General features: G+C 54.0%; 10 protein-coding genes across 10 annotated transcripts; 7 read left to right on the forward strand and 3 right to left on the reverse strand.

Annotated features, from left to right (window-relative positions):
- Positions 1 to 1,126: 1,126 nt before the first annotated feature.
- ERG13 (3-hydroxy-3-methylglutaryl coenzyme A synthase) lies at positions 1,127 to 2,730 on the forward strand (the record flags this gene model as incomplete). Its single annotated transcript, XM_051448911.1, has 4 exons — positions 1,127 to 1,186; positions 1,287 to 1,389; positions 1,460 to 2,538; positions 2,593 to 2,730. 4 exons carry the CDS (start codon positions 1,127 to 1,129, stop codon positions 2,728 to 2,730), a joined length of 1,380 nt encoding a protein of 459 aa, XP_051299908.1.
- A 649-nt stretch (positions 2,731 to 3,379) lies between these two features.
- Positions 3,380 to 4,489, forward strand: J4E86_008400 (uncharacterized protein; the record flags this gene model as incomplete). Its single annotated transcript, XM_051448912.1, has 3 exons — positions 3,380 to 3,511; positions 3,602 to 3,968; positions 4,053 to 4,489. 3 exons carry the CDS (start codon positions 3,380 to 3,382, stop codon positions 4,487 to 4,489), a joined length of 936 nt encoding a protein of 311 aa, XP_051299909.1.
- A 658-nt stretch (positions 4,490 to 5,147) lies between these two features.
- On the forward strand, positions 5,148 to 6,359 carry J4E86_008401 (uncharacterized protein; the record flags this gene model as incomplete). Its single annotated transcript, XM_051448913.1, has 2 exons — positions 5,148 to 5,578; positions 5,846 to 6,359. 2 exons carry the CDS (start codon positions 5,148 to 5,150, stop codon positions 6,357 to 6,359), a joined length of 945 nt encoding a protein of 314 aa, XP_051299910.1.
- A 707-nt stretch (positions 6,360 to 7,066) lies between these two features.
- Positions 7,067 to 9,916, reverse strand: J4E86_008402 (uncharacterized protein; the record flags this gene model as incomplete). The annotated part of the gene is made up of 3 exons (XM_051448914.1): positions 7,067 to 8,498; positions 8,546 to 9,328; positions 9,534 to 9,916. The coding sequence occupies 3 exons, from the start codon at positions 9,914 to 9,916 to the stop codon at positions 7,067 to 7,069; spliced, it is 2,598 nt and encodes an 865-aa protein (XP_051299911.1).
- A 1,279-nt stretch (positions 9,917 to 11,195) lies between these two features.
- J4E86_008403 (uncharacterized protein) lies at positions 11,196 to 11,725 on the forward strand (the record flags this gene model as incomplete). Its single annotated transcript, XM_051448915.1, has 3 exons — positions 11,196 to 11,244; positions 11,293 to 11,552; positions 11,603 to 11,725. 3 exons carry the CDS (start codon positions 11,196 to 11,198, stop codon positions 11,723 to 11,725), a joined length of 432 nt encoding a protein of 143 aa, XP_051299912.1.
- Positions 11,726 to 12,169: 444 nt separating this feature from the next.
- Positions 12,170 to 12,914, forward strand: J4E86_008404 (uncharacterized protein; the record flags this gene model as incomplete). The annotated part of the gene is made up of 4 exons (XM_051448916.1): positions 12,170 to 12,205; positions 12,256 to 12,333; positions 12,384 to 12,599; positions 12,651 to 12,914. The coding sequence occupies 4 exons, from the start codon at positions 12,170 to 12,172 to the stop codon at positions 12,912 to 12,914; spliced, it is 594 nt and encodes a 197-aa protein (XP_051299913.1).
- A 995-nt stretch (positions 12,915 to 13,909) lies between these two features.
- Positions 13,910 to 14,881, forward strand: J4E86_008405 (uncharacterized protein; the record flags this gene model as incomplete). The annotated part of the gene is made up of 1 exon (XM_051448917.1): positions 13,910 to 14,881. The coding sequence occupies one exon, from the start codon at positions 13,910 to 13,912 to the stop codon at positions 14,879 to 14,881; it is 972 nt and encodes a 323-aa protein (XP_051299914.1).
- Positions 14,882 to 15,663: 782 nt separating this feature from the next.
- On the reverse strand, positions 15,664 to 16,599 carry J4E86_008406 (uncharacterized protein; the record flags this gene model as incomplete). The annotated part of the gene is made up of 1 exon (XM_051448918.1): positions 15,664 to 16,599. One exon carries the CDS (start codon positions 16,597 to 16,599, stop codon positions 15,664 to 15,666), a length of 936 nt encoding a protein of 311 aa, XP_051299915.1.
- Positions 16,600 to 17,174: 575 nt separating this feature from the next.
- Positions 17,175 to 18,147, forward strand: J4E86_008407 (uncharacterized protein; the record flags this gene model as incomplete). The annotated part of the gene is made up of 3 exons (XM_051448919.1): positions 17,175 to 17,672; positions 17,721 to 17,843; positions 17,896 to 18,147. The coding sequence occupies 3 exons, from the start codon at positions 17,175 to 17,177 to the stop codon at positions 18,145 to 18,147; spliced, it is 873 nt and encodes a 290-aa protein (XP_051299916.1).
- Positions 18,148 to 18,500: 353 nt separating this feature from the next.
- On the reverse strand, positions 18,501 to 21,896 carry J4E86_008408 (uncharacterized protein; the record flags this gene model as incomplete). Its single annotated transcript, XM_051448920.1, has 4 exons — positions 18,501 to 19,021; positions 19,116 to 19,412; positions 19,461 to 19,676; positions 19,727 to 21,896. The coding sequence occupies 4 exons, from the start codon at positions 21,894 to 21,896 to the stop codon at positions 18,501 to 18,503; spliced, it is 3,204 nt and encodes a 1,067-aa protein (XP_051299917.1).
- Positions 21,897 to 22,594: the final 698 nt, after the last annotated feature.

The following is a 22,594-nucleotide window of genomic DNA, read 5'->3' on the forward strand; positions in this document are numbered from 1 at the left end:
CACCCGAAAAGTCGTACCTATAACGTCAGTTGTTCTCATCCCCACGCCACTCCCGGATACTTGGATCGATTCCATTCGTCAGTTGAAGTCTGGGCCGTGCTTGACATCCCTTATCCGACTTGGGATGCTCCTGAACTGCTTTTTGTCATTGATCGTCTGAGAACACGACTGTAAGCTGAACTTGGAGTTTATATGCGTTTACGATACCACCTTCCATAGAAGAAGCCAAGTGATCTCGGTGGATTACTACCTATCAAAATCATCCCGCCCACCAAGTAGGTCGTAGATAGCGACCGCGGGAATCTAGGCAGCAGTCTGGCTAAACGCGAATGCCCTCATTTTCGGCCGAGTTCTACTGATGTGTGATGCCCTCAGCACAATGGGCAACTCGGGTCCAAAGCAATGACGGCCTTCTCGTCCGATGTTGTCAGATATTGCCATCCTTCATCCAACACAGATACCGCAGCATAGTGACGCGGCATTACGCATGCTGTGGAGGCTGTGTTCTGGCTGGAGGGTAGGTAGCCATATTTGTCGAGTATCGCGGATGAGGTTGCTAGGGGGGACTTGTTGTGATGGGCTGACGGTTCCTGACTAGCTAGTAAATCCCTGCATGCCAAGGAGCACGGCGATAGGTCGTCGAGGGAGTACGTCCTCCGCCCGGTGGAAAAGGGCCAACTCACGATGCTGGGGGCGCGATGAAGTGAAGTGAAGATATAGGTTCGCAGAGCATGCAGCTGGGACGAAGCGAGGCAGGCGGCATGCAGGCGTTTCTTTTTCGCCAGACGAATGCCCCGCCATGCCGCCGGCCTCGCAGCCAGACCCTGAATGCCCCGAGAAGAATGTACCGAAAATCTCAGGGACTAGCAGACACAACACTGGGAGCGCGTGGGCCGCTGTTAGGATTGTTGAGTGCTAGGTCTGCACAAAACCCGTTACTTGTCCCCTTTGGAGCCCTGTACCCACGGCGTGCTAGCATTGCCACGAAACTGATTGCCGCTACTAAACTGCACCTTGCCATTGTCGCGTAGGATTTACTCGTCAAGTACTTAAGGCGGTGAACTCCCCTCCCTCGCCAACGCACTCCCTTTCTGCTCCTCACACAACACGATACACTCCTGCAAACATGGCTGCTCGTCCCTCCAACATCGGTATCAAGGCCATTGAGCTTTACTTCCCCAGCCAGGTACGTTGTTGCTGTCGTGGGCGGTGTCGCTGTCCCAATGGACATGCGCCCGCTGCAACTACGCCCTCTACACCAACACGCACTAACAACTTGCCCACAGTGCGTTGACCAGGCCGAGCTCGAGAAGTTCGATGGCGTCTCTCAGGGCAAATACACCATTGGCCTCGGCCAGACCAAGATGTCCTTCTGCGACGACCGTGAGGGTGAGTCCAAGATTTTCTGCTCGCGCGACCCCGTGTACCCCGAAGAGGAACTGACAGGTGCTCAACCCAGACATCTACTCGCTCGCCCTGACCACCGTCACCTCGCTCTTCAAGAAATACAATGTCGACCCCAAGACCATTGGCCGCCTCGAAGTCGGCACCGAGACTCTGCTCGACAAGTCCAAGTCGGTCAAGTCTGTGCTCATGCAGCTCTTCGAGGAGTCTGGCAACTACAACATCGAGGGTGTTGACACTGTCAACGCCTGCTACGGAGGAACCAACGCCCTCTTCAACTCCGTCAACTGGATGGAGTCGTCGGCCTGGGACGGCCGTGACGCCGTCGTGGTCGCTGGAGACATTGCGCTGTACAAGAAGGGCAATGCTCGCCCGACTGGTGGCGCTGGATGTGTCGCCATGCTCATTGGCCCCAACGCGCCCATTGTCATGGACGCTGGCCAGCGCGGCTCCTACATCAGGCACGCCTACGACTTCTACAAGCCCGACTTCACCAGCGAGTACCCCGTCGTCGACGGCCACTTCTCCGTCCGCTGCTACACCGAGGCTGTCGACGCCTGCTACAAGGCCTACAACGAGCGCGAGAAGACTCTCAAGTCGCAACAAAATGGAAACGGCGTAAATGGCAGCAGCGAGCTCGAGACTGCTCTCGACCGCTTCGACTACATGGCCTTCCACGCACCAACCTGCAAGCTCGTCGCTAAGTCGTACGCGCGTCTGCTCTACAACGACTACCTCGCCAACCCCTCCAACCCCATCTTCGCCGAGGTCCCCGCTGAGCTTCGCGACATGGACTACGCCACCTCTGTCAGCGACAAGACCGTAGAGAAGACCTTCATGGGTCTCGCTAAGAAGCGCTATGCGGCTCGCGTCCAGCCCAGCATCCAGGTCCCGACCCAGTGCGGTAACATGTACTGCGGCAGTGTCTACGGTAGCTTGTGCAGCTTGCTCGCCAACATCAGCAGCCAGGACCTTGAGGGCAAGCGCATTGGCATGTTCAGCTACGGAAGTGGTCTGGCCTCGTCTCTGTTCTCCTTCACCGTCAAGGGTAGCACCGAGAACATTGCTAAGCAGCTTGACATCCAAAACCGTCTCGAGAAGAGGCGTGTAGTCGCCCCTGAGGTTTACGACGAGGTAAGTCTTCGAATTCTAGATTGCTACAGAACATCCCACTAACATTTCTGCCAGATGTGCAACCTCCGTGAGCAGGCTCACCTCCAGAAGGACTTCACCCCCAAGGGAAGCGTTGACACCATCGTTCCCGGCACCTACTACCTCACCGGCGTCGACGGCATGTTCCGCCGCTCCTACGAAGTCAAGCAGTAGACGCCTTGTCTGCCGCATTATACCCACCACAACTTCATTTCTTCCTTCGCTTGCATTCTGAGCATTTGCGGGAGTCATCTCCATGATTCAGCTTAGACTCAAAAGGTTGCATTATTTCACACTTGGCGTATGGGACAGTGGCCCCACTTTGCCGACCGCAGGGTTGTGGGAGTCGTGGTACACGAACATTTACGATGGATGATAGGGATGGGAAGGATCACATGTATACTGTCTAGATCTGCATGGTGGCATGACAAGAGTCGTGCCATCTTAATATTGGCTTCTGAATGAGGCATCGACACTGTAGATAGACTAATGCGATGTTTACAACATTAACATGGTCCCACAACGAGGTAAAAGTCTTATCCATACCGACATCGGCGCCGGATTCCAAGACTCTTTTTCATCTACTTTGAACAGGGTTGATGTATACTAATCCACTTGGGGGGTTTCTCGTCTTGACCATGGATGAACGAATCGTACCTCGGCTCAAACTTCAGCTCCGCGTCGCGATTACCGCCCCGCTGCGAACCTTGAAGCTTACGACAACACTTGAGCTTCTTTTTCTTTGATTCAAGCATTGTAGTTGCGCATCCTCAATCACAATCTTCTAGACCTAACACATTGTGTAACCATCACCGACTTCATCATGGGCAAAGAACTAGGTCCCGGCGTCGGCTTCGAGTTTCCCTCGTATGAGGTTTCCTGGCTCAAGCGCGATCTCCTGCTCTTCGCAAACAGCATTGGCGCAACCTACCCGGATGAGCTGCACTTCCTCTACGTAAGTCAATCCATCGTTTTCCACACATCCCCAACATCCATCCCAAGCGCAGTCCCCCAAGCTATCCAACACCTCTAACACCACCCTCAGGAACTGCACCCATCCTTCGCGGCCTTCCCAACCTATCCCATCATCCTCCCCTTCAAGCACACGGACCAAGAAGTCATCGACTTCTACGCGCGCAGCAATGCCGAGCCCATCGAAGGCGTCCCCAAGTTCGACACCAAGCACGTCCTCGACGGCGAGCGCAAGATACAATTCTTCAAGCCACTGCCCGTGAGCAGTGAAGGCCGCAAGTTCGAGATCAGGAGCAAGGTGCTGGGCGTATACGACAAGGGCAAGGCCACCGTTGTCGAAACGGAGAACAGGCTCGTTGATGCGAAGACGGGGGAGACGTACAGCAGGGCTGTTGGCAGTGGCTTCTATGTTGGTCAGGGTGGTTGGGGTGGTCCGAAGGGTACGTCTTTCCCTTCTCCTTGACCCTTGCCGTGCTCGCGATTGAGCAGGTACCATTGTATAACACAAGACTAACACACAACAGGCCCCAAACAACCAAACTACCCCCCTCCGTCCCGCGCCTCCGATAGCACACACATCCACCAAACCACCATGGAAACCGCCCACCTCTACCGCCTAAACGGCGATTACAACCCCCTCCACGCGGACCCGGAGCCGGGCAAGAAAATGGGTTTCGGCGGCCCCATCATCCACGGCCTCTTCTCGTGGAACATGTCTGCCCACGCTATCCTGAAGGCGTTCGGTGCATCCAAGCCTGAGAACCTCAAGGAGTTCCAGGCGAGGTTCGCGGCGCCGGTCAAGCCGGGTGATAAACTGATTACGGAGATGTGGAGGACGGGGGATCGCGATCAGGATGGGTTCGAGGAGGTGAGGTTTGTGGTCAAGGTTGAGGGCGGGAAGACGGTGCTTACGAACGGGAGGGCGTTGGTGAAGTGTGAGGGGGGAAAGGCGAAGTTGTAGGGTAGTATTTACTTGACCGGAGACGTTGGACGTGTAGCGATCATATGAACATGAGTATATATCAACTGTACCAAGTCCAAATCTAAGCGCATACCGTCTTGAGCTCTTTGATTAGACATCTGACATGCATACCATCGACCCCGCCCAGAACGGCTAGATCCTCCGTCATCACAGCACTTCCCCATTCAGACACACAATCAATCAGATAAGATGAACGTGCAGCTCACGTGCGCGACAGGGATGCGCGCGCCTCCGCCCCGTCAGGGACCCAAACTGAAGCACGAAACGCAACACGATGGCTCAGCTCCGCGCTTCATGGCTCTTCGGTGTTTGCCTGATGGAGTAGGGCCAACTTGCGCAAACGTTTCACTCGAGACTGCGGGAGTGAGATGAAACGGGAAGGGGATTGAGGAGAACGAGAAAGAGGCTGGCACTTTTGGAAGGAGGGATCTTAGCTGTTCGTCTCTATATCCATTGCGCTTCGATCTCGTACGGTTACTCAGTCTTTGTTGGGACCTCGACGACAGCTCCCAGTTCTGCGCCCGCGAGCGAGACGACGCGATTCCACGCCGCATTCGACGTACAGACACGCCCTCTAGTACACAACACAACGAACCGCACGCGCTCCTCCATCAACTCCCACCACCCACCACCCACGATGCTCCTCACGCTACCCGCCACGCTCCTCCCCCTCCTCCTCACCCTCACCCCAACACGCGCCTACAAACCGCTCTCGGACGCCTTCCTCCGAGCCCTCCCCTCCCCCAACAACACCCTCTCCGCAAAAGACAGCTCCCTCCTCTCCCCATTGCTCATCCCGCGCGTCCCCGGCACCCCTGGCCAAACCCTCGCGCAACACCACCTCTACGCCTACTTCACAAAGGAGTTACCAGCCTGGAACCTAACCTGGCAAAACAGCACCTCTGTGACCCCCACATCCAGCACACCTCTCCCCTTCGCCAACCTCATCGCGCGCCGAGAACCACCTTGGGTTGCACCGGGACAATCGAACTTGCTCACGCTCGTTGCGCACTATGACAGTAAATTGCATCCGGATGGGTTTATCGGGGCGACGGATAGTGCGGCGCCGTGCGCTATGTTGATGTATGTAGCCAGCGTGCTAGACCCTCATATAACGCGGATGTACGAGGAGATGAGTGCGTTAGGAGAGGGCGGGGACGTGGATATGGACATGGGTATCCAGATAGTGTTTTTAGACGGCGAGGAGGCGTTTGAGACTTGGAGTGATAGTGATAGTTTGTATGGCGCGAGGTACGTTTCTCCCGTCTCAATTCATATCGGGAAAAGAGGAAAGAGGAAACTCCATGGAATGGTTATACTAACATAACCAAACAGAGCCCTAGCAACCCACTGGTCCACGACCTTCAACCCCCCCTCTCCCGCCTCAAAATTCTACCAAAACCGCACTCCCCTCTCGCAAATCAGCCTCTTCCTTCTCCTTGACCTGCTCGGTTCCGCAGACCCACTCGTCCCATCCTACTTTCCCACCACTCACTGGGCCTACGTACACCTCTCAACCATTGAGTCCCGGTTACGCAGTCTGAACCTCCTAGAATCATCTCCATCCACACCCTTCTTACCAGATGTAAATGGGACAATGGGGCATGGAGGGATATCAGACGATCATCTGCCGTTTATGGCAAAGGGCGTGGAGATATTGCATGTGATACCTAGTCCGTTTCCGGGTGTGTGGCATACGATGGAGGATGATGGAGAGCATTTGGATGGGGCGACGGTGAGGGATTGGGCGAGGATTGTGGGTGCGTTCGCACTGGAGTGGTTGGATATGATGGAGGTATGGGATGAGCCTGGAGAGGAAGCGACAGCGGGTAAGAGGTGGTTAGCATAGAGCGAACAAAAAAACGCGCAAAGACGTGTTCATGACATCAATAGTAAGTGTGCCACCAGGATGACGATGTGAACAAGTAAACTTGATGTCTCATATCTTTATGTACAAAAAGGCTCGCCCATATCCATCATACCACTCGATCCATATCCACTCGATATAACGATGCGTATGAATCCATGTCGTTAGATATATGCCGAACTCGCAAAAAGAAGAAAAGAGAAAAACCCGTGCAGATACGCGCGCATAATGCACAAAGAACGGAAAAAAACAGCCTGAACTCGACATAGTGCCATTAAGAACTCCCACATTGGATGAAAAAGCGAAAGCAATGCACCAGCGCAATGCAAACCCATAGCCCAGCAAAGAAAACATCGTGTTTACTGTAGCGTGGGAGACCGCAGCAACTTGAACTCATTCTGGGAAATCTTGTAATCGTAATCAGTCGGACGCTGTGTCAGGTCCTTGTCGGCACAGGCTGTATCGTAATGACCATGCGTGAGGTCGTGACAGCAGCAGCCGATGGGGCAAATTAGTGAAGGACTTGAACGCAGTCCAAGTCCTGTGTGGTAGGCTCCGGGTATCCAAGAAAAGACTATACGAATAGTACCGCCATGTACCGGTAAGATAGAACAAAGCAGAAACTTTTTGTCAGGTCCTGGAGGAACCTAGGTATAGAAGAGCAGGCTGCGTGTATGAGCATGTGCTCATCATACATCGAATTGGCCTTGGTTGAAGACGTCGTGCTCGTTGCTGGGAACGATACCGGACATCCTATCTCCGCGTCCAGCAGGTCGGTCCCAGTTGACTTCGTCCGTCTCATCCTCGTCCATTCGCTCCAGGGCGTCGGTCCTTTGTCTGTCGTTTCCGAATTGCTGCTCCATTGTACTCTGGTCGGTAAAGGTGAAGCCAGCAAAGTTTGCTTGCATAGTCGGTGACAGTGGCGTGGATGCGGGGTTGACTCCGGAGGCCAGGGCAGCCGCGCGGGCGTTCAAAGAGCCAGCACCGTTGAGAGCATTAGTAAACTCGGGGTCGAAGTTGGAAACGTCGAGCTCTCCCTTGAGCTTGGGCTTGAATGGCGGTACCACGTTCTTCTTGCCCAGAGCCTCCCAGTCGATGTCGGCAAAGAAGGGGTGAGCCTTGAGCTCCTCGGCATCGCGTGTGGCACCAAGCCTGTGCTTAGGGTTCCTGTTGAGAAGTCCCTTGACGAAATTCCTACCTTCAGTGCTGAGGGCGTCCCGGGGGAACCTGACCTTTCCGAACGCGATGTTCTTGTACATTTGCTGGGTGTCTTCTGCGTAGAAAGGACTCCATCCACAGCACATCTCGAAGACTAGCACACCGAGCGACCAGAAATCGACCATCTTGGTGTAACCGTGTTCGTCCAGAAGGACCTCGGGTGCGAGGTACTCTGTGGTTCCGCAGAATGTGTTGGTGGTGGCGTTCTCGGTGAGGTTAGCCTTGGACAGACCGAAGTCACAAAGGGCGATGTGGCCATTGGCGTCCAAGAGGATGTTCTCGGGCTTGAGATCGCGATACACGATGTTGTGCTCGTGCAGATGTTGCAGGGCAAGGATAAGCTCTGCAATGTAGAACTTGGCACGACCCTCCTGGAAGCGGCCTTCCCTCTGGAGATGCCAGAAGAGTTCGCCTCCCGACATGTAGTCAGTAACGAAGTATAGATCTGAGGGTGTCTGGAAAGAGAACTTGAGTCCAACGATGAATGCCGAATCAGCCATGGCCGTTCGGACGAGGATGTTGCGTTCTCCCAGTGTGTGTGCCACCTCCTTCTTCTGCACGATGACCTTCTTCGAAAGCACCTTCATGGCGTAGATGCGGCGAGTGTCCCGCTTACGTACTTGGAAGACCTGGCCGAATGTGCCCTTTCCGATGAGCTTGAGAATCTCAAAGTCTTCGGGACCGTAGTGCTTCTTCTCGACCTTTTGGAAGTTGAGCTTCAGGTGAATCTCTCCGGTAACAACACCTCCCTCGCCCTCTCGGGGCTCTAGCGGGAACCAGCCGTCGTATGGCTCGCTGTATTCGACGAGGTTTGGGCAGAAGCGGACGTGGCCGAGGAAAGCCTCGCCGTTGGCGCGGTCGTAAACGGAGACGTCGATTTCGGCATGGTCGCCCACAACGTCACTACGATTGTCAGCATCACCACACGGTGAAGAGAAGGAGCCACTCACAACATGGCTTCGTGCTCCCACTTGGGGCTCGTCACTTCCTCCAGGGAGCCGTTCTCCCTGGGATCTGAGCTGTGGCCGCTGTTGCTGCTCTGTCGGCTCTTCATAGGAATGGCCATTGGAGTGCCCATCTGGCTCTCGGTTCGCTTCATCTGCATGGGCGGTCGCTTCGACTCATCGTGCCTGGGCCCGTCTGAGATGTACTCAGCCCATTGGAACTGGCAGACAACGTAGGGGTCTGTGCTGGGCCGCAGACCCCGTCCCTCGGAGATTGTGACTGAGAGCTTGCCCTTGGGCGCCACTACGGGAGCCGTCTTGCTCTCCTTGGATTCGTCGGACGCATTTGAAGTGCGGGATAGATTCGAGGGCACGGGCTTTGCTTCTTGGGAGCGGGTGCGCGGTGTCTGAGGAGGTGTAGCCTGTTGCAACGGCGCAAAGTCGCCTTGCGTTAGCTTCTCCGCTTCACCAGCCAACTGCGAGGTTGAGGGAGTTCGGGAAGAGGCACTGGGGGCGGGGCTGGGCAGCATGCTGGGGTGGGTGGTTGACTCTTGCTCCTTCTCTCGGGGGTCCGAGACCTGAGAAGTGACGGGTGCGGGGGAGGGGTTGACCGTGGAGGAGGATTTCCGCGAGGGCATAAGAGAATCACGAACCTGGCCAAAGTAACTGTGCAGAATACCCGGCAGTCGCTTGTCCGTCGGGTCGGGCTTGGGTGTCGTGGCACCCGGTGGCGTGGAGCTGGTGGAGCCGATCTGGTCGTGTCCGTCTTCGTTGCTGTCGTTGGTGGCTCTGTGCGGCGTTAGCAGTGATGACGAGGGCATCAGGAAAGTGGCGGTGAGTGTGGGAGCGTGAGAGTGTGAGAGTGGTGAGAGAAAATGTAGGGAAAGAGCGAGGGTGCACGTCGTCAGGACTCTGCACAGCTGCAAGCTAAGCGATGATGTGGTGTGGTGCGTGGCAATGCGTTGCATCAACATGACAGTCAGTATGCGCTTACCGTGTCATGGCCTGTCTAAGCAGGTCGGCGGCGCCAGACGAGGTGCCCGTGGTGTGCTGGGCCATGGTGTTTGATTTTGGGTGCGACTTGGACTGGCGGGTCGAGGGCGCGGTGCCGACGTTGAGCGTGGAGACGGTGGGAACAACACTGCTGCTCTTGTTGCGTAGATGATGGCGGGGTCGAATGGTCCTGGTTGAACTCTCCGAGGCGCGAGAGACTAGTCCGGGACGTTGCTGGCTGGCATCGACAGCGGGGCCTTGGGTGGAAGCAATCTTGACGGTCTCCTTGAGGCTGGCGCGCGACGGGCTGCTGGAGTACGTGTCGCTTTGGGGGGAGGTCGAGAGCGAGCTGTCTGCCGGGTCCGCAGTTGGGCGTGAAGTCATAATAATCACTTGGGTCCTGGCTGGCTGCTCCGAGCGGCCTTAGCCCTAAACAAGCGCACTGCAACGACTGTGCGAAAACTCTGCTCTAGGACTTTAACGGGGCAGGCAGTCCGAGTCCTTCCAGGCTTGAGGCGCGCGGGCTGCGGGCGGTGTACAGCGGTACTGGGTAGACGTGTACTCTGGGACCGTGGGAGCACTGGGGCGCTGCAGCAGTAGGCGTCGACTCGAGGATGATAGCAGCGTCACCGGCAGGCGAGATAGGCAGGCGCCGTGTAGCTCACTGACTTGACTGTCGCTGGAATTCACTGCGGGCCTTGCTATGTATCAATCCCTCTCAACGCGATTGCATTGCACCATCCCTCGACCTAGCAGCGCCGCCTCCAGTCCCCTAGGCTCCTCCGGTTTTCACCGCCACTGTCATCTGTCTCGGCGAGCAGCATGACCAGGTCAACCAAAACCACACTTCGCGCGGCCATGCATTTGTGTGCGCCAAGCAGGTGCAACGCGCTGACGTAGTGGTCCACTGCCTCTGCTTCTGCCGACATGCCACTGGGCCGGCATCGCCCAAACCGGCCGGGAAGAGATACAGTCCCTGGCTAAGATCTCGGAACGCGACCCAACCACTGCCAATCACCGCCTCCACACGCCCGTCGCCGGTGGAGCACGAATACCCTCACATTAATGCTCAAGCCAGCGCCTGCATCAAGCTCCAAGCCTGTCGTTTGAAGAAAAGCCTCAACGATCCACCCGTGATGCCACTGCGACGTTAGCGACATATGGCCCGATAGCACTGCGATAGCGCCCGCCGCCCTGGATACACTGTCGCTATCGAGCAACACCGGTACCGTGACTGCACGCATGTGAAGGCTGCGGCTGACTCGAGCAAACACAGCCCAGCATGTCGATAGGAAGAACTCTATATCCTTTGTTGCTGGTTGCACCTAGATCTGTTAGTAAGCTGTACGTCTGCTCCTTTTGGAAGATATGACGCGGATAAGATAAAAATGGGGAACGTCGGGGCGCGATTTGGTAGAGACACACATCACTCTTCGCAAACTCGCGTTACCCAGTAAGCCTCGTGCATCATGGCTGTATTTTGGGTGACTGCCGTAGTTACACAGTGAACGCTCGATGATGCCAGATACCTAGGCAAAGGGTCTTCGGCCAAACAGCCGGCCCGTGCCCCGGCCTCTCTGTATTTCTTACTTAGCAGGGCTGCAACCGCGCGCAGTACCGAAGCTCAAAGCCAACACCACACGCTGCCGCGCATCCACCCACCATGTCTGACCGCGAATTCGGCGGCAACGACGACCTGTCGCTGCCCAAAGGTCGGAATTTCTAGACTCGCATCCCCCGTAAATGCTAATACGCGCCAGCGACCGTTCAAAAGATTGTCCAAGACATCCTGGCCAGCGAGCCTGGCATGACCTTTGCAAAGGATTCGCGCGACCTCCTAATCGAGTGCTGCGTTGAGTTCATCACCCTCATCTCCTCCGAAGCCAACGAGATCGCCGAAAAGGACGCGAAAAAGACAATAGCCTGCGAACATGTCAAGGCTGCCCTGGAAGAGCTAGATTTTGGCGACTACGTCCCAGCCATTCTCGAGGTCGCGCAAGACTACAAGAAGCAGCAGCAGGTACGTTTGCGACGGCGCATGTGACGCGACCACCAGCTAACGCGGGGCAGAATCGCGAAAAGAAGCAGACCAAGATCGAGCAGAGCGGCATGACCGAGGAGCAGCTCATCGCTGCGCAAGAAGAGCTTTTCAAGAACGCAACGAGCAAGTTCAACGCGCCACCCGCGCAGTGATGTTTTCTCTCATGGACGACTTGTACGAATAATGGCTCGAGTTGCACGGCGTTACGTGGGCATTGCGAAGGCGCGAGGCAGGCGTTTGGTTTAGATTAGGGACACATCAAAGGCATTCTGGGTGCGGGCAGGCACATATGCACCATGTTTTCAGCATAGATTCAGGCGTCATTCAAAGGCGATGAAAGCCCATGAGGCTGCGACACGAAATCGAACGTGTCACAACAACAATCACCATAGTCCATTTCCTCACTTCTTTTCTTTGTGAATGCGCGCCGAGAACAAGAAGCGCGCCCGTGTTTCACGGCCAATGACGTCGGGGTTGGGCCCACACCCCGCGTGGCCAGTAGCCGCATCCCACCACAGCGCTGCCCACTACCGCCTATCTCCCGAACCACTACCCATAGCACAGCTCCACAAACCATACCCTCCAAACTATACGCCATGTCGGGTCTCGAGAATGCGCTTTTTAACCTCAAGGTCAGTCACTGTGTGCTGGCGCTGACTAACCATACGCTGACCCCCCTCAGTTCACGGCCAAGTCGCTGAACAGGCAGGCGCTCAAAGCTGGCAAGGAGGAGCAGGCTGAGAAGACCAAGCTGGAAAAGGTTGGTATCATGTCTCTTCAGCGCAAGAACGCGTATTAACACCTTCTCAGGCTATGAAGCAGGGCCACAACGACATCGCCCGCATATACGCCGGAAACGCCATTCGCAAGCAGAATGAGAAGCTCAACCTGCTACAACTCGCCTCGCGCGTCGATGCCGTCGCAGGCCGCGTACAAACCGCCGTCACGATGCGACAGATTACAGGCAACATGATGAAGGTCAACCGGAGTCTAGACGTGGCTATGAAGTCTATGAGTCCCGAGAGGGTATGCGACCACCATAGCTATTTGGATGCAGACCGCGCTGACAACACCTAGATTGCCTCCGTCATGGTCGATTTCGAGAAGCAGTTCGAAAACGTAGACTCTGCCACCGAACTATACCAGGATATCACCTCCTCTGCCACCGCAGTCGGCACACCACAAGAGGACGTAGACCGTCTGATGGCGCAGGCGGCAGACAAGGCAGGCGTGGATCTACAACAAGATCTCCAAGAAGCCACACCGGCAAAGACGAAGGTTGGGCCCACTGAGCAAGAAGAAGAGGCATTTACCGAGAGGCTGCGTGCTCTGAGGAATTGAGATACAGACAACAGTCCCTTGCGGGGTTCCTAGGGTGTATTGGAGTTTAGGCGCATCACATGCAAGCGAATTGTTGGGAAGACTAAGATAGCTTTCGAGGCGAATACTATGTTCATGACTACCACACTAGTCAAGGGTCAGACCGACCTTCGCATGCGCATCACCTGGTCGCTCTGTTACAGCTATCTCACACCGCCTCCACTCCTCACCCCATCTCCGCATTCCCAGTACACATCACCGGTCGCTAGTTGACGCCATCAACTAGATACTTACGACATCGGTATTCTTCGGAAAATGGCTTCGGCTAAGTTGCTCGTCTCGCAGCCGCGATAGCCTACCGACCCGGGAGATAGAAACAGCATGAGTCGTGAGTTGCTTGTTGAGTAGGCATGCCCCGGTTGCAAAAACGAAGTTATCATGACTTCTCCGATAAGTTTTGACAAATGAATTCTGCCCTTCAGTCATCAGTTCCTCAAGAACTTTCCGTCATCACGTACTCGGACTGTGCACCTAGCGAGAGAGCAAGTGTTGTGTCCCAACCCACCATACCCCGGATCGTCAGTCGTGGCCAGCTCCCCACGCTGGACCCTGCATTTAATTCCTCATGCCATGCAGCAAACACCCACATGTCTCAGCCGATGCTACCCATCGAGAACCTGGCTGTGAGCGACGAACGATGCAGGGCCCGATGACGTGCACCAATCAATGCGCGTGATACCCGTTCGGCGGCTCTTGCTCCGACGTCGGTGTTTGTTCGCCGGCGAACTTTCAGGTAAACTCCGATATCTTCGTCAGCGGCTTGTATCAAATCCCTCAACAACAGCCTGTCCTGTGTTGTACACTTACGACACCTCTGTCGCCCTGGTCCAAACCGCGGCCAAACTGTCGAAAGAGTCGTAAAGCGTGAAGCGCCCGCGAGAAACGCACCGTCAAAACTTCAAGCATTCCATGCAGCACACAAAGAGAGAGTTTATCAGTCACCGGAGGAAGCTGCAATGGGGGAAGAACAAGCCAGCGGTATGAAACCGCACACAGCCAACGAGCACAGCGACCAAACCACCGTACCCAAAGTCGCAACACCGTCAATCGCGATCCCCAAACCCAACCTACCGCTCCCCACGATGCGCAAACCCAGCACCTCGACCGAAACATCCCACGAATGGAACACATCCAAACTCGGTCTACGCATCGGCGTCGACGCCCTCTCCGCCGGCTCCGCCGGCATACTCGTCGCACCCATCATAACCATGATCGACAAAGGCATCATCGAAAATGCCAGCGGGCGTAACAGTCTCGGCGAGAGTCTGAAAAAGAGCGCAATCGAACTCCTCGCGAAACCGCACCGCTTCCTCGGCAGCAAACCCTTCGTCCTCATCTTCAGTCTATACTTCGGTACATACTTTACCGCCAACAGCATCGACACGGCGTCCGCGACGGTTAAGCCCACGCAAGGTTTACAAGAGCAAACGAGCGGGACGAGCAAGTTCCTCGCTACGAGTACAACGAACCTAGCGCTGTGTCTGTATAAAGATAATCAGTTCACGCGACTCTTCGCTGCGCCAGGGTCCTCACCAAGACCTGTTCCACTACCTACATTCGCGCTCTTCACCGTCCGCGACTGCCTTACTATTTTCGCTTCGTTCAACTTGCCACCGCTTCTTGCGCCTAAAGTAGACGAGCGCATGGGCACGGAGGTCAAGAAATATGTTGGTGCGCTGAGTGTTGCGCAGTTTGTTACGCCTGCTGCTGTGCAGCTTGTGAGCACGCCGTTGCATTTACTCGGGTTGGATTTGTACAACAGGCCTGAGGCCAGGGTGGGGGGTGTGGATGGCAGGGCGGGGCGCGTGCTGAGGGATTGGGCGAAGAGTGCTGCTGCGAGGATTTGTAGGATTGTGCCGGCTTTTGGAGTGGGAGGGGTGGTTAACACTAAGGTTAGGAAGAATATGATGGGTAGGCTCGAGGGGTAGGGAGGATCAGGGTGCTGCACGAAGAGTTGGAAACAAATCGTCTTGAGCATTATGTGGCGTTAGGGGTCGGTACGGAAAACTCTCATCTCATCTCACAGCAACAGCATGGCATGGCGTTAGGTGCGTTTTAACGACGAATGAACGCAGGCAACAATGAAGCACTTTATGAAGTTCCAACCTTTGCGCGCTTCTCCCGTCCCATCCGTCCCTCATCTCTTACCTTTCTCGTCATCCATCGATTTGGCCGAAGCAAACCGTTCACACTGCACTAAACACTGCATCGCAATCATTATCCTCCATGCTTGCACCCCGCCATATCTCACGGAATAAGATCGCATTAATCCGTGACTCCTGTCCCCCGTGACATCATCGTCGATCCAAAAGCCCAGATCCCAGATCTCGACCGTTAGGCCCACAGGCCTATTCATGGCATATCCGACTGCATGGTACATGTCAAATCTCGGTTCCTGAGCATCGTGTGCTCGCACGGACGTCTACATGAAACGGACCACGCGATTGTTCATGGGAATTTAACCGTTGCGTGAACAAATGCTTGGCGGTGGCTGGTGCTAGTACGCAGTTGAATTCGTTTTGGTTTATGTATGCAGAGCGAGATGAGAAAGGCGTGCATGCTTAGGAAAAGCAAAGACGTGATCGGGATGGATGGATGTGGGAGAGTCATCAGACGGGCATGCATGGAGAGTACAACAGCACAAGAGTTCAGACATTACATTCCATTCGCAAAATACTCTCAGTAATTGTGCAGGTGGGTATCAAAAGACCTACGCCTTCTCATTCCCAATACTCGCGCTTCCGCCCCCTCTAGCCTCAGCCAGAAGTTGCGTGCCAACGACCTCGCCATTACTCTTGCTCTTGAACACACCAGAAATAGAGTAGAGACCCATAAAAGGCTCGTACACATATTCTTCTTCCCAGACCTCCTCGCCCTTGTACGTCACGCTCTCGTTGAACCCGTTGAACCGCATGTTCTTGAGGTAATCACCCACAACATTGGTTGCAGAGACCGTACCAGAGTTATCGAGGACTTGCTCTACGATATCGCCATTTTGAGCGAGGACACGGCGTTTGTTGGTGTTGCCTTCGAAGTTGTTGATGGAGTAGAGGATGTTGTTGCGGAGGTCCCATTGGTGGAAGTCGAGGTCGCGTTTGGCTTTGGCTTGAGCAGAGGTATCATTACCGCCTCCAGTAAGGCCACCGGCAACGTCGCCAACGAGACCAGCAGTGTCGTTGATGATGGAGCCAAGACCGTTTCCTAGCTCGGCGATCACGGGGTTCAGATCGATGCTGTCGAGGACGTCGCTGACCATGTTGACGAGATTACCCAGACGGGCTTCGAGGTAGACTTTTGCTGTGACGTTTTGAATTAGGAGGGTGACTTTGTCGATGGATAGGTCGACTCCGGCGTTGAACTGCAGCAACTGGAGGACCTGGGCGTCGAGGTTGATCTTTGCGGTCAGGTTGTCGACACCGATGAAGATCTCGCCGACGTGAACGGAGGCGTTGAGGAGAACGTCTGGGACGGGGCTCAAGGCGGAGATGTTGGATGAGGATGTGTTTTCTGTTTCGTAGAGAACAGCGGATGGGTCACCGTCGTCTCGCACATCGAGCTTGTAGCCACTGTAGCCATCGGAAGCAGATTGGCAGACAGCGAGGAACGGCAACGAAAGGAGTGTGATGGTAGGTAGTATCGACAACATCTTGACTGGTGCTGAAAGAGAGACTGGTCGGGAGTCGACGTGCTGCTAAACAAAGAGCGAGGGACAGGAAGCAACAACTCAATGGATGTCGTCAATCGACAAGAAAGACGGGCGGGCACAACGGTTAACACTACCATCGGGTGGAGTAGTAGTGAGTTGCCTGCAAGGATCATGTGCATAGCACCATCTTCCATTACCCGTCATCCACCTACGCTAGCAAGAAAAACGGAAATTAAGGAGATCCATTCCCACACCTGCGATTCGATAGAAAATCCAGAAAACCGGCAGTTCGTATGCGGAATCAGGATTTCTACATGTTCATGCCTTAGCACTGCTCCAGATGGTGCGATCCAGCCTTGTAGGAACCCCTGCGCGGCTGCATAGGGGGCTTTACCCGAGATTACCATTATGGGAATCCTTGCAATACTCCATGTGCATGATTGCCGTGCCCGCTGATTTGCAACGGGATTCCTTCGCTATAACCGGTACGTGGGTCGTGGTTTGCTGATACTTGTACGGCTGTCTCGCTCGTTACTATTGCCGTTGTTGTTGCTGTCGTCGCCGCTCACGCCAACATGTCGTTCTCTATCCGCCTACTGCTCATCAGCATTTTTCTTACTTTCGCTACACTCATTTCTGCGCAGTCGTCATCTGGCGTTCCTTCAACCCCGGCACCTACAAGCAGCACCCCACCGCAAGGCAACGGAACTACTACGAGACCGCCAGAGGTTGCGCCAACTGGATCTTCGCCCCCAGATGTGCTTCTCCGCGTCCCTGAACTGCACGTTGGAAGGATTGAACTAGGTGTCGAGAAGCTTCAGGCAGATCTTAACCTCAACGCCAAGGTCGCCGGTCTCGTTCAGATCAATGCTGGTGTCCAGGTCGCCGTGGAGAAGGTCAACATCACTATTGCTGATGTAGATGTTGAACTCGAGTTAATTGTACGATTGGGCAACCTGGTCTCTATCGTTGAGCGCGTCTTCGACTCTTTGGACCTGAACCCTCTCTTGATCGGCTTGATCGGAAACGTCACCAACTTGGTCGGGGAAGTGATCGGTGCAGTTGATGGCCTTGTAAGTATCCGAATGGCTCGATGTCAGAAAACAACTAACAGCATATAGCTCGGATCGATCACGCAAAACGGAAAGACGCTCAACTTCTTAGTCGACAACCTCGGCAACATCGTCCAAGAGGTCGTGGGAAGCGGCGGAGACGCCCTTCAGCAGATTGTCGGAAACTTCAAGGTAAGCATACCCTTATAACAAAGTGGTTCACAACCACTAACCCAATGCACAGCTCAACATGACCGAAGTCGCTGGAAGCGCAAAGCAAGTTGGCCAGGGAATGACACAGAAGACCTTCAACTACGAGCCTCTCAACGCGCTCGTCGACATCGTGACCAACACCGCTGGTCAAGTCGTATCCGCGGTCGTCCAGAAGAAGAACGGTGGTGGTGGCAGTGGCGGCGGCTCATCGTCAACAGCTTCGGCTTCCGGCACTCCCATGCCGGTTAGCCTGCCTGTCGCCTCAGCTACTAGCTCTGCGTAGGCGTATATAGCGTCGGGATAATGGCATAATCTAATGCATTCTGAACATCGTTCAAACTGGGTCTGTGGTGTGGTGCGTGGTTGTGCAAAGAGATTAATGAAGTTGAGGTGCGCGAGCGACGCGATGCCTCGGCAAGTGAGAGGGATGACGTGAGGCGCTCAGACCAGGCACGCGAGCCCCGAAGCTTAAAGGCTGCACGCCGTCTTCCTTTGACGGACACTGCCGCGCTATGCCATACGCTGGGCAACATGCAGTTGGCTCATTGGAGATAAGAGATGTTGCAAAGACCACCGATTTATTAAGGAAACCGCACTATAAAAGAGTGTCCACTTGCGTACCTCCTTTCCAGCCTCTTAATCACTGTCAGACTCTTCCTCGTCCTCACTCTCGCTCTCTGAAGAGCTCGATTCGCTTTGCTTCTTTGACTTGGACTGTTTCTTCTTTTTCTTCTTTTTCGTCTTCTCTTTCGGCTCCCTCTGCTGTTTCCTCAATCCATCTCTCGATGCTACGAAGTCAGGATCCCCCATTGTCTCGGTCATGTAAACACCAAACTCTTTAGCGGTATTGGCAATCTTTTCGAACTCCGTTCTACCAACGCTTATCTTCACGTCTTTGCCGTCGTCATAGTCTTCGCTAGCATTTCGACTTCGTGCACCGAACTCGGCCATAGCGACTGCAGTGTGGAAAGCGTTGCGGATTTGTCGCCCATTCCAGCGAGCCTGCTTGTTTTCTTTCCAGTGCTTCTTGGCAAACTTCTCGATACCTTCCGCATCCACGGTCACATTGGTACGACCGCTACTTTCGAGCACAAACTTGGTTTGGTCGATGAAAGTCTTCCACACTTTAAGCGTGGTCTCTTTGTCGAAGTTGGGGTCTAGGATATGTTAGTGCGATTGTTGAAACAGGCTGCTATCACTTACAAAACAGGGAGATATGCACTCGGGATGTAAAAGCCTCATCAAAAGTACCGACGCGATTGGTAGTCAGGAAGAGTAGACCCTTGTAGTACTCCAGCATACGGAGGAATACCGATACAATACTGTTGCGCTGGAGATCTTCAAGTTTCCTTTTGGCGAGGAAGACATCGGCTTCGTCTAGCAGCATCACGCAATCCCAGCGGCTAGCCAGCGTGAAGTGCTTCTTCAAATTCTTCTCGACGTCCTCTGCCGAGCTTCCGAGGTCGCCGCATGTGATAGGATAGAGCGGCTTCTCCATCAGATCAGCAATGCATTCGGCAGTGGCAGTCTTGCCAACTCCGGGAGCCCCTAAGTATGGTAAGTCACATATTTCAACATTTACGAGAGGGTGCTTACCGTGAAGAAGGATGATGAGGCCTTGTCCTTTGCCTCGAACCAAGTCCATGTCATTCTCCGAACTTCCCCCAACGGCTTGTGAACCTTTCTTACGGAAGTGCTCTCGGACCTGAGACTCGAGAATGTGTTTGTGGTCCTCCGACAGGACTAGCTTCTCGAACCCTCTGTTTCTGTCGATCTCTTGCGGTGGCTCAAGATGCTTGACGTTCACATGCACTGCTAAGTATCAGCGCGAATTTGACACATTGATGGAGTTCTAGACCTACCCCACTCACGCGAACGTAGCTTGTAGGCAAAGACACGGTAATGGCAAATGCTGAAATCCGAAGGCTCTATGAGACCAGCTTTTGGCGTCTCTGACAGCGGATTGAACACGGGCTTCTCATCAATGTATTCCTGATAGGCTGCAAGATCTGTCATTTGATCATGCACAATCGTAGTTCGGTGGTAGCAGGAAAGGCACGCGTAATTGCAGCCCGTTCCATGCGGGCAATCGCTAGTCTCGGATATGTCAAGCTCTTCTGGTTCCTGGTACGATGGAATCTCGCCAGGGTTCGTACCAAAATAACTCTTCATATCAACGATGACTCTGTCGTTGAGCTCCTCACGAGTGCGAAGCTCAAGACCCTTGCAATCCACATAAGGCGCCGTGGTGGCTGTAACAGCCTTGACGAACTTTTGTCCTCGTTTTTCGAGCGAATCTAATGCAGAAGTCGCATATTCGATGGGAACAACCTCTAGATCCGAGATGTTTCGTTCGCCATTGTATGGAGCAATCACAATCCGTCGTCGTACAGGAACCATTCTGGAGCCGTTGAAGTCCAGATAATACGCATGGATGCAGAATGGGTTGACACCATTTATGGGTTCAATCCTGTCCTTGGGGGTTGATAGATTGACAGAAGATGGTAAGACCGGGGCGGGGAGTTTGGACATGATTACCCTTCGGCCACCAGCTGTCATGAGAACCCTCATACCTAGCCGATCCTGGGTTTCGGTCTCGTCCAAGCTCGCTAAGCGTTTGGTAACCACGAGGTCTCCAGTTTGAAACACATGCCATAGATCACAGAACCGCACTCTCTTGGCCTTACGCTCTCGATATTCCAGGTGGCCAGGTATCAGGTAATCATCCAGCAGGCTCTTGAAGCATCCAAAGGATCTTTCAACCTCTGCCAGGTTTGGCCAGCCTTTCATGTTCTCCCCAGAGCACCCGTTTTGCTCGTCGAAAAGATCGAGCTCTTTGAGAACAATGTCCCAATCTTCTGTTGTGATGGCATCAGGGGCATTCCTGAGCTCCTGTAACACAATGGGCCCAGGTTTGTCTATCAAGGCGGGAATGACATTAGGCCATTGTGTCTCAGCTCCAGCGTCTACATCTTTGGCTTCTTCGGAACTCTTGGGATCTGCGGCCAATTCTGCACCCTTCCTTCCGCGTTGATTGACGATTCTAGTCAGCACTGAAATCACTTCAAACATGACATTCAGTATCTCTTCCTTGTTCTGAAGTAGAGGCTTGAAAGGCCGTAGCACGATATCGTCTAATGAGCCATTGTTGCCGCCAAGGTACTTCCGGAACAGATACACCACCCCTTCGGCGTTGAAACGAACTCGGTTTGGAAATTGCTTGTTCTTGGCCTTTCCGATTTCATCCTTAAGCCTTTTATCGTCGATGGATTGAGGTGTGCGGTCCGAGGCTGGATCAAATGCGACTTCCTGTTCATCAGCACCATCGTCTTCCAAGGCGGTGGACTGCGTCTTTCGTCGTCGAAACCTCTCACCCTTCTGGACTTCTGGTTCCCCAACGAAAACGTCGATTTCGTGAGTCTCGTTTACTTTTGGTGCGCCAGGTACGGGCTTCAGCCCTTTCGAAAGTAGAAAGTGGAGCTCAGGCTTCAGATAAATTTCATCCTCATCAGGCGGTGGTGGAAGCTCGTCTTTACCGTCTTCTATTCTGCGCAGTTTCTTGTCAAAAGCCATGGCTCTATCCTCCAGGAGTGAAAGTCTTTCTTCCAAGATTGACGTATACTGGTGAGTCTGCTTTACGCGTTTCGGTGCTAATTTGATACGCGCAGTCATGTTGTCGTACTTTGATCTGTATCTTTCCAGATACTCATCGACATCCGTACCGTCACTGAGGTCTTCTTTGTCGGCGTCTGAAACATCGTTGTCGTTATGTTCAGATTTGATGGAAGCCTTGCCTTTGTCGTCAGGGGATGCTTCTGCAACGCTGGCATCCTCCGATTGCGACTTGTCGTCCTTCATCTCTGGCGCCGGTGCTGCTGAGCTCTCGTCGAGCTTAGTAGGTGTCGCATCGCTGCGAGACTCGACTACATCGTCTGAAGTCATCGTAGGGACCTTTTCGGACTCGCTAATCTCACCTGACGTGTATTCAGCAACTGACAAAGCAGAAGGAGATGTGCGACGTACTCGGTTCATTTTGTTCATCACTCGCGGAGAGTACCACTCCTGAGTCGTCAGAGCCAGTCATTACAGCGTCGACCTCTCTTCCAAATCTATCAATGATACGAAACGATCTGGATTGATCGAATGTTAGAAAATCTCTGTTATTCTTGATGTTTATGTTATGACGATACTTCGAGTAGATGCGCCGAAATAAGACCTACCTTGTGGCGCATGAATCTGACCTGAGTTGTTGAGCGAACTTTGTCCAAGCGCCGCATACAAAACGTCGACGATGAATCAGACAGCGTGTAGAGGGCACGAGTGAGAGGTGTTCACCAATGTGGGGTTAACTCATGTTCGGACCAGTTAGTAAGATGGCTTATCTGGTAATGCCTTATCCTGCACCATCGTACAGAGAGAGCAGAACCCGAAGTCCAGATGACGCCTTGCAGTCGCTGCGTGCATTAACATCGCAAAGCTCAGTCTAATAACCGGTGAAGCGAGTGATACCTCCCTTTTTAGTTCAATCCCCGACCACCTCTGATTGTTGCACCAATCGTTCGTTTCCAGCTACAGTTGTAAAAGGTCTAGAAGACGTGAGAGTGACGTCTATAGAGCATGCGTCGGCAAGCCCTTAATCCTCGGCCATTGGGGGCGATTTGGTGTGATTGGAGAAGACGCGGAATGAGACTGCGTCTGAGTGGCATGGTAATAAGCCTATCTAAACGCCA

Source organism: Alternaria arbusti (genome assembly GCF_024043155.1).
Source record: "Alternaria arbusti strain BMP 1465 chromosome Unknown scaffold_13, whole genome shotgun sequence".
NCBI lineage: Eukaryota > Fungi > Ascomycota > Dothideomycetes > Pleosporales > Pleosporaceae > Alternaria > Alternaria arbusti.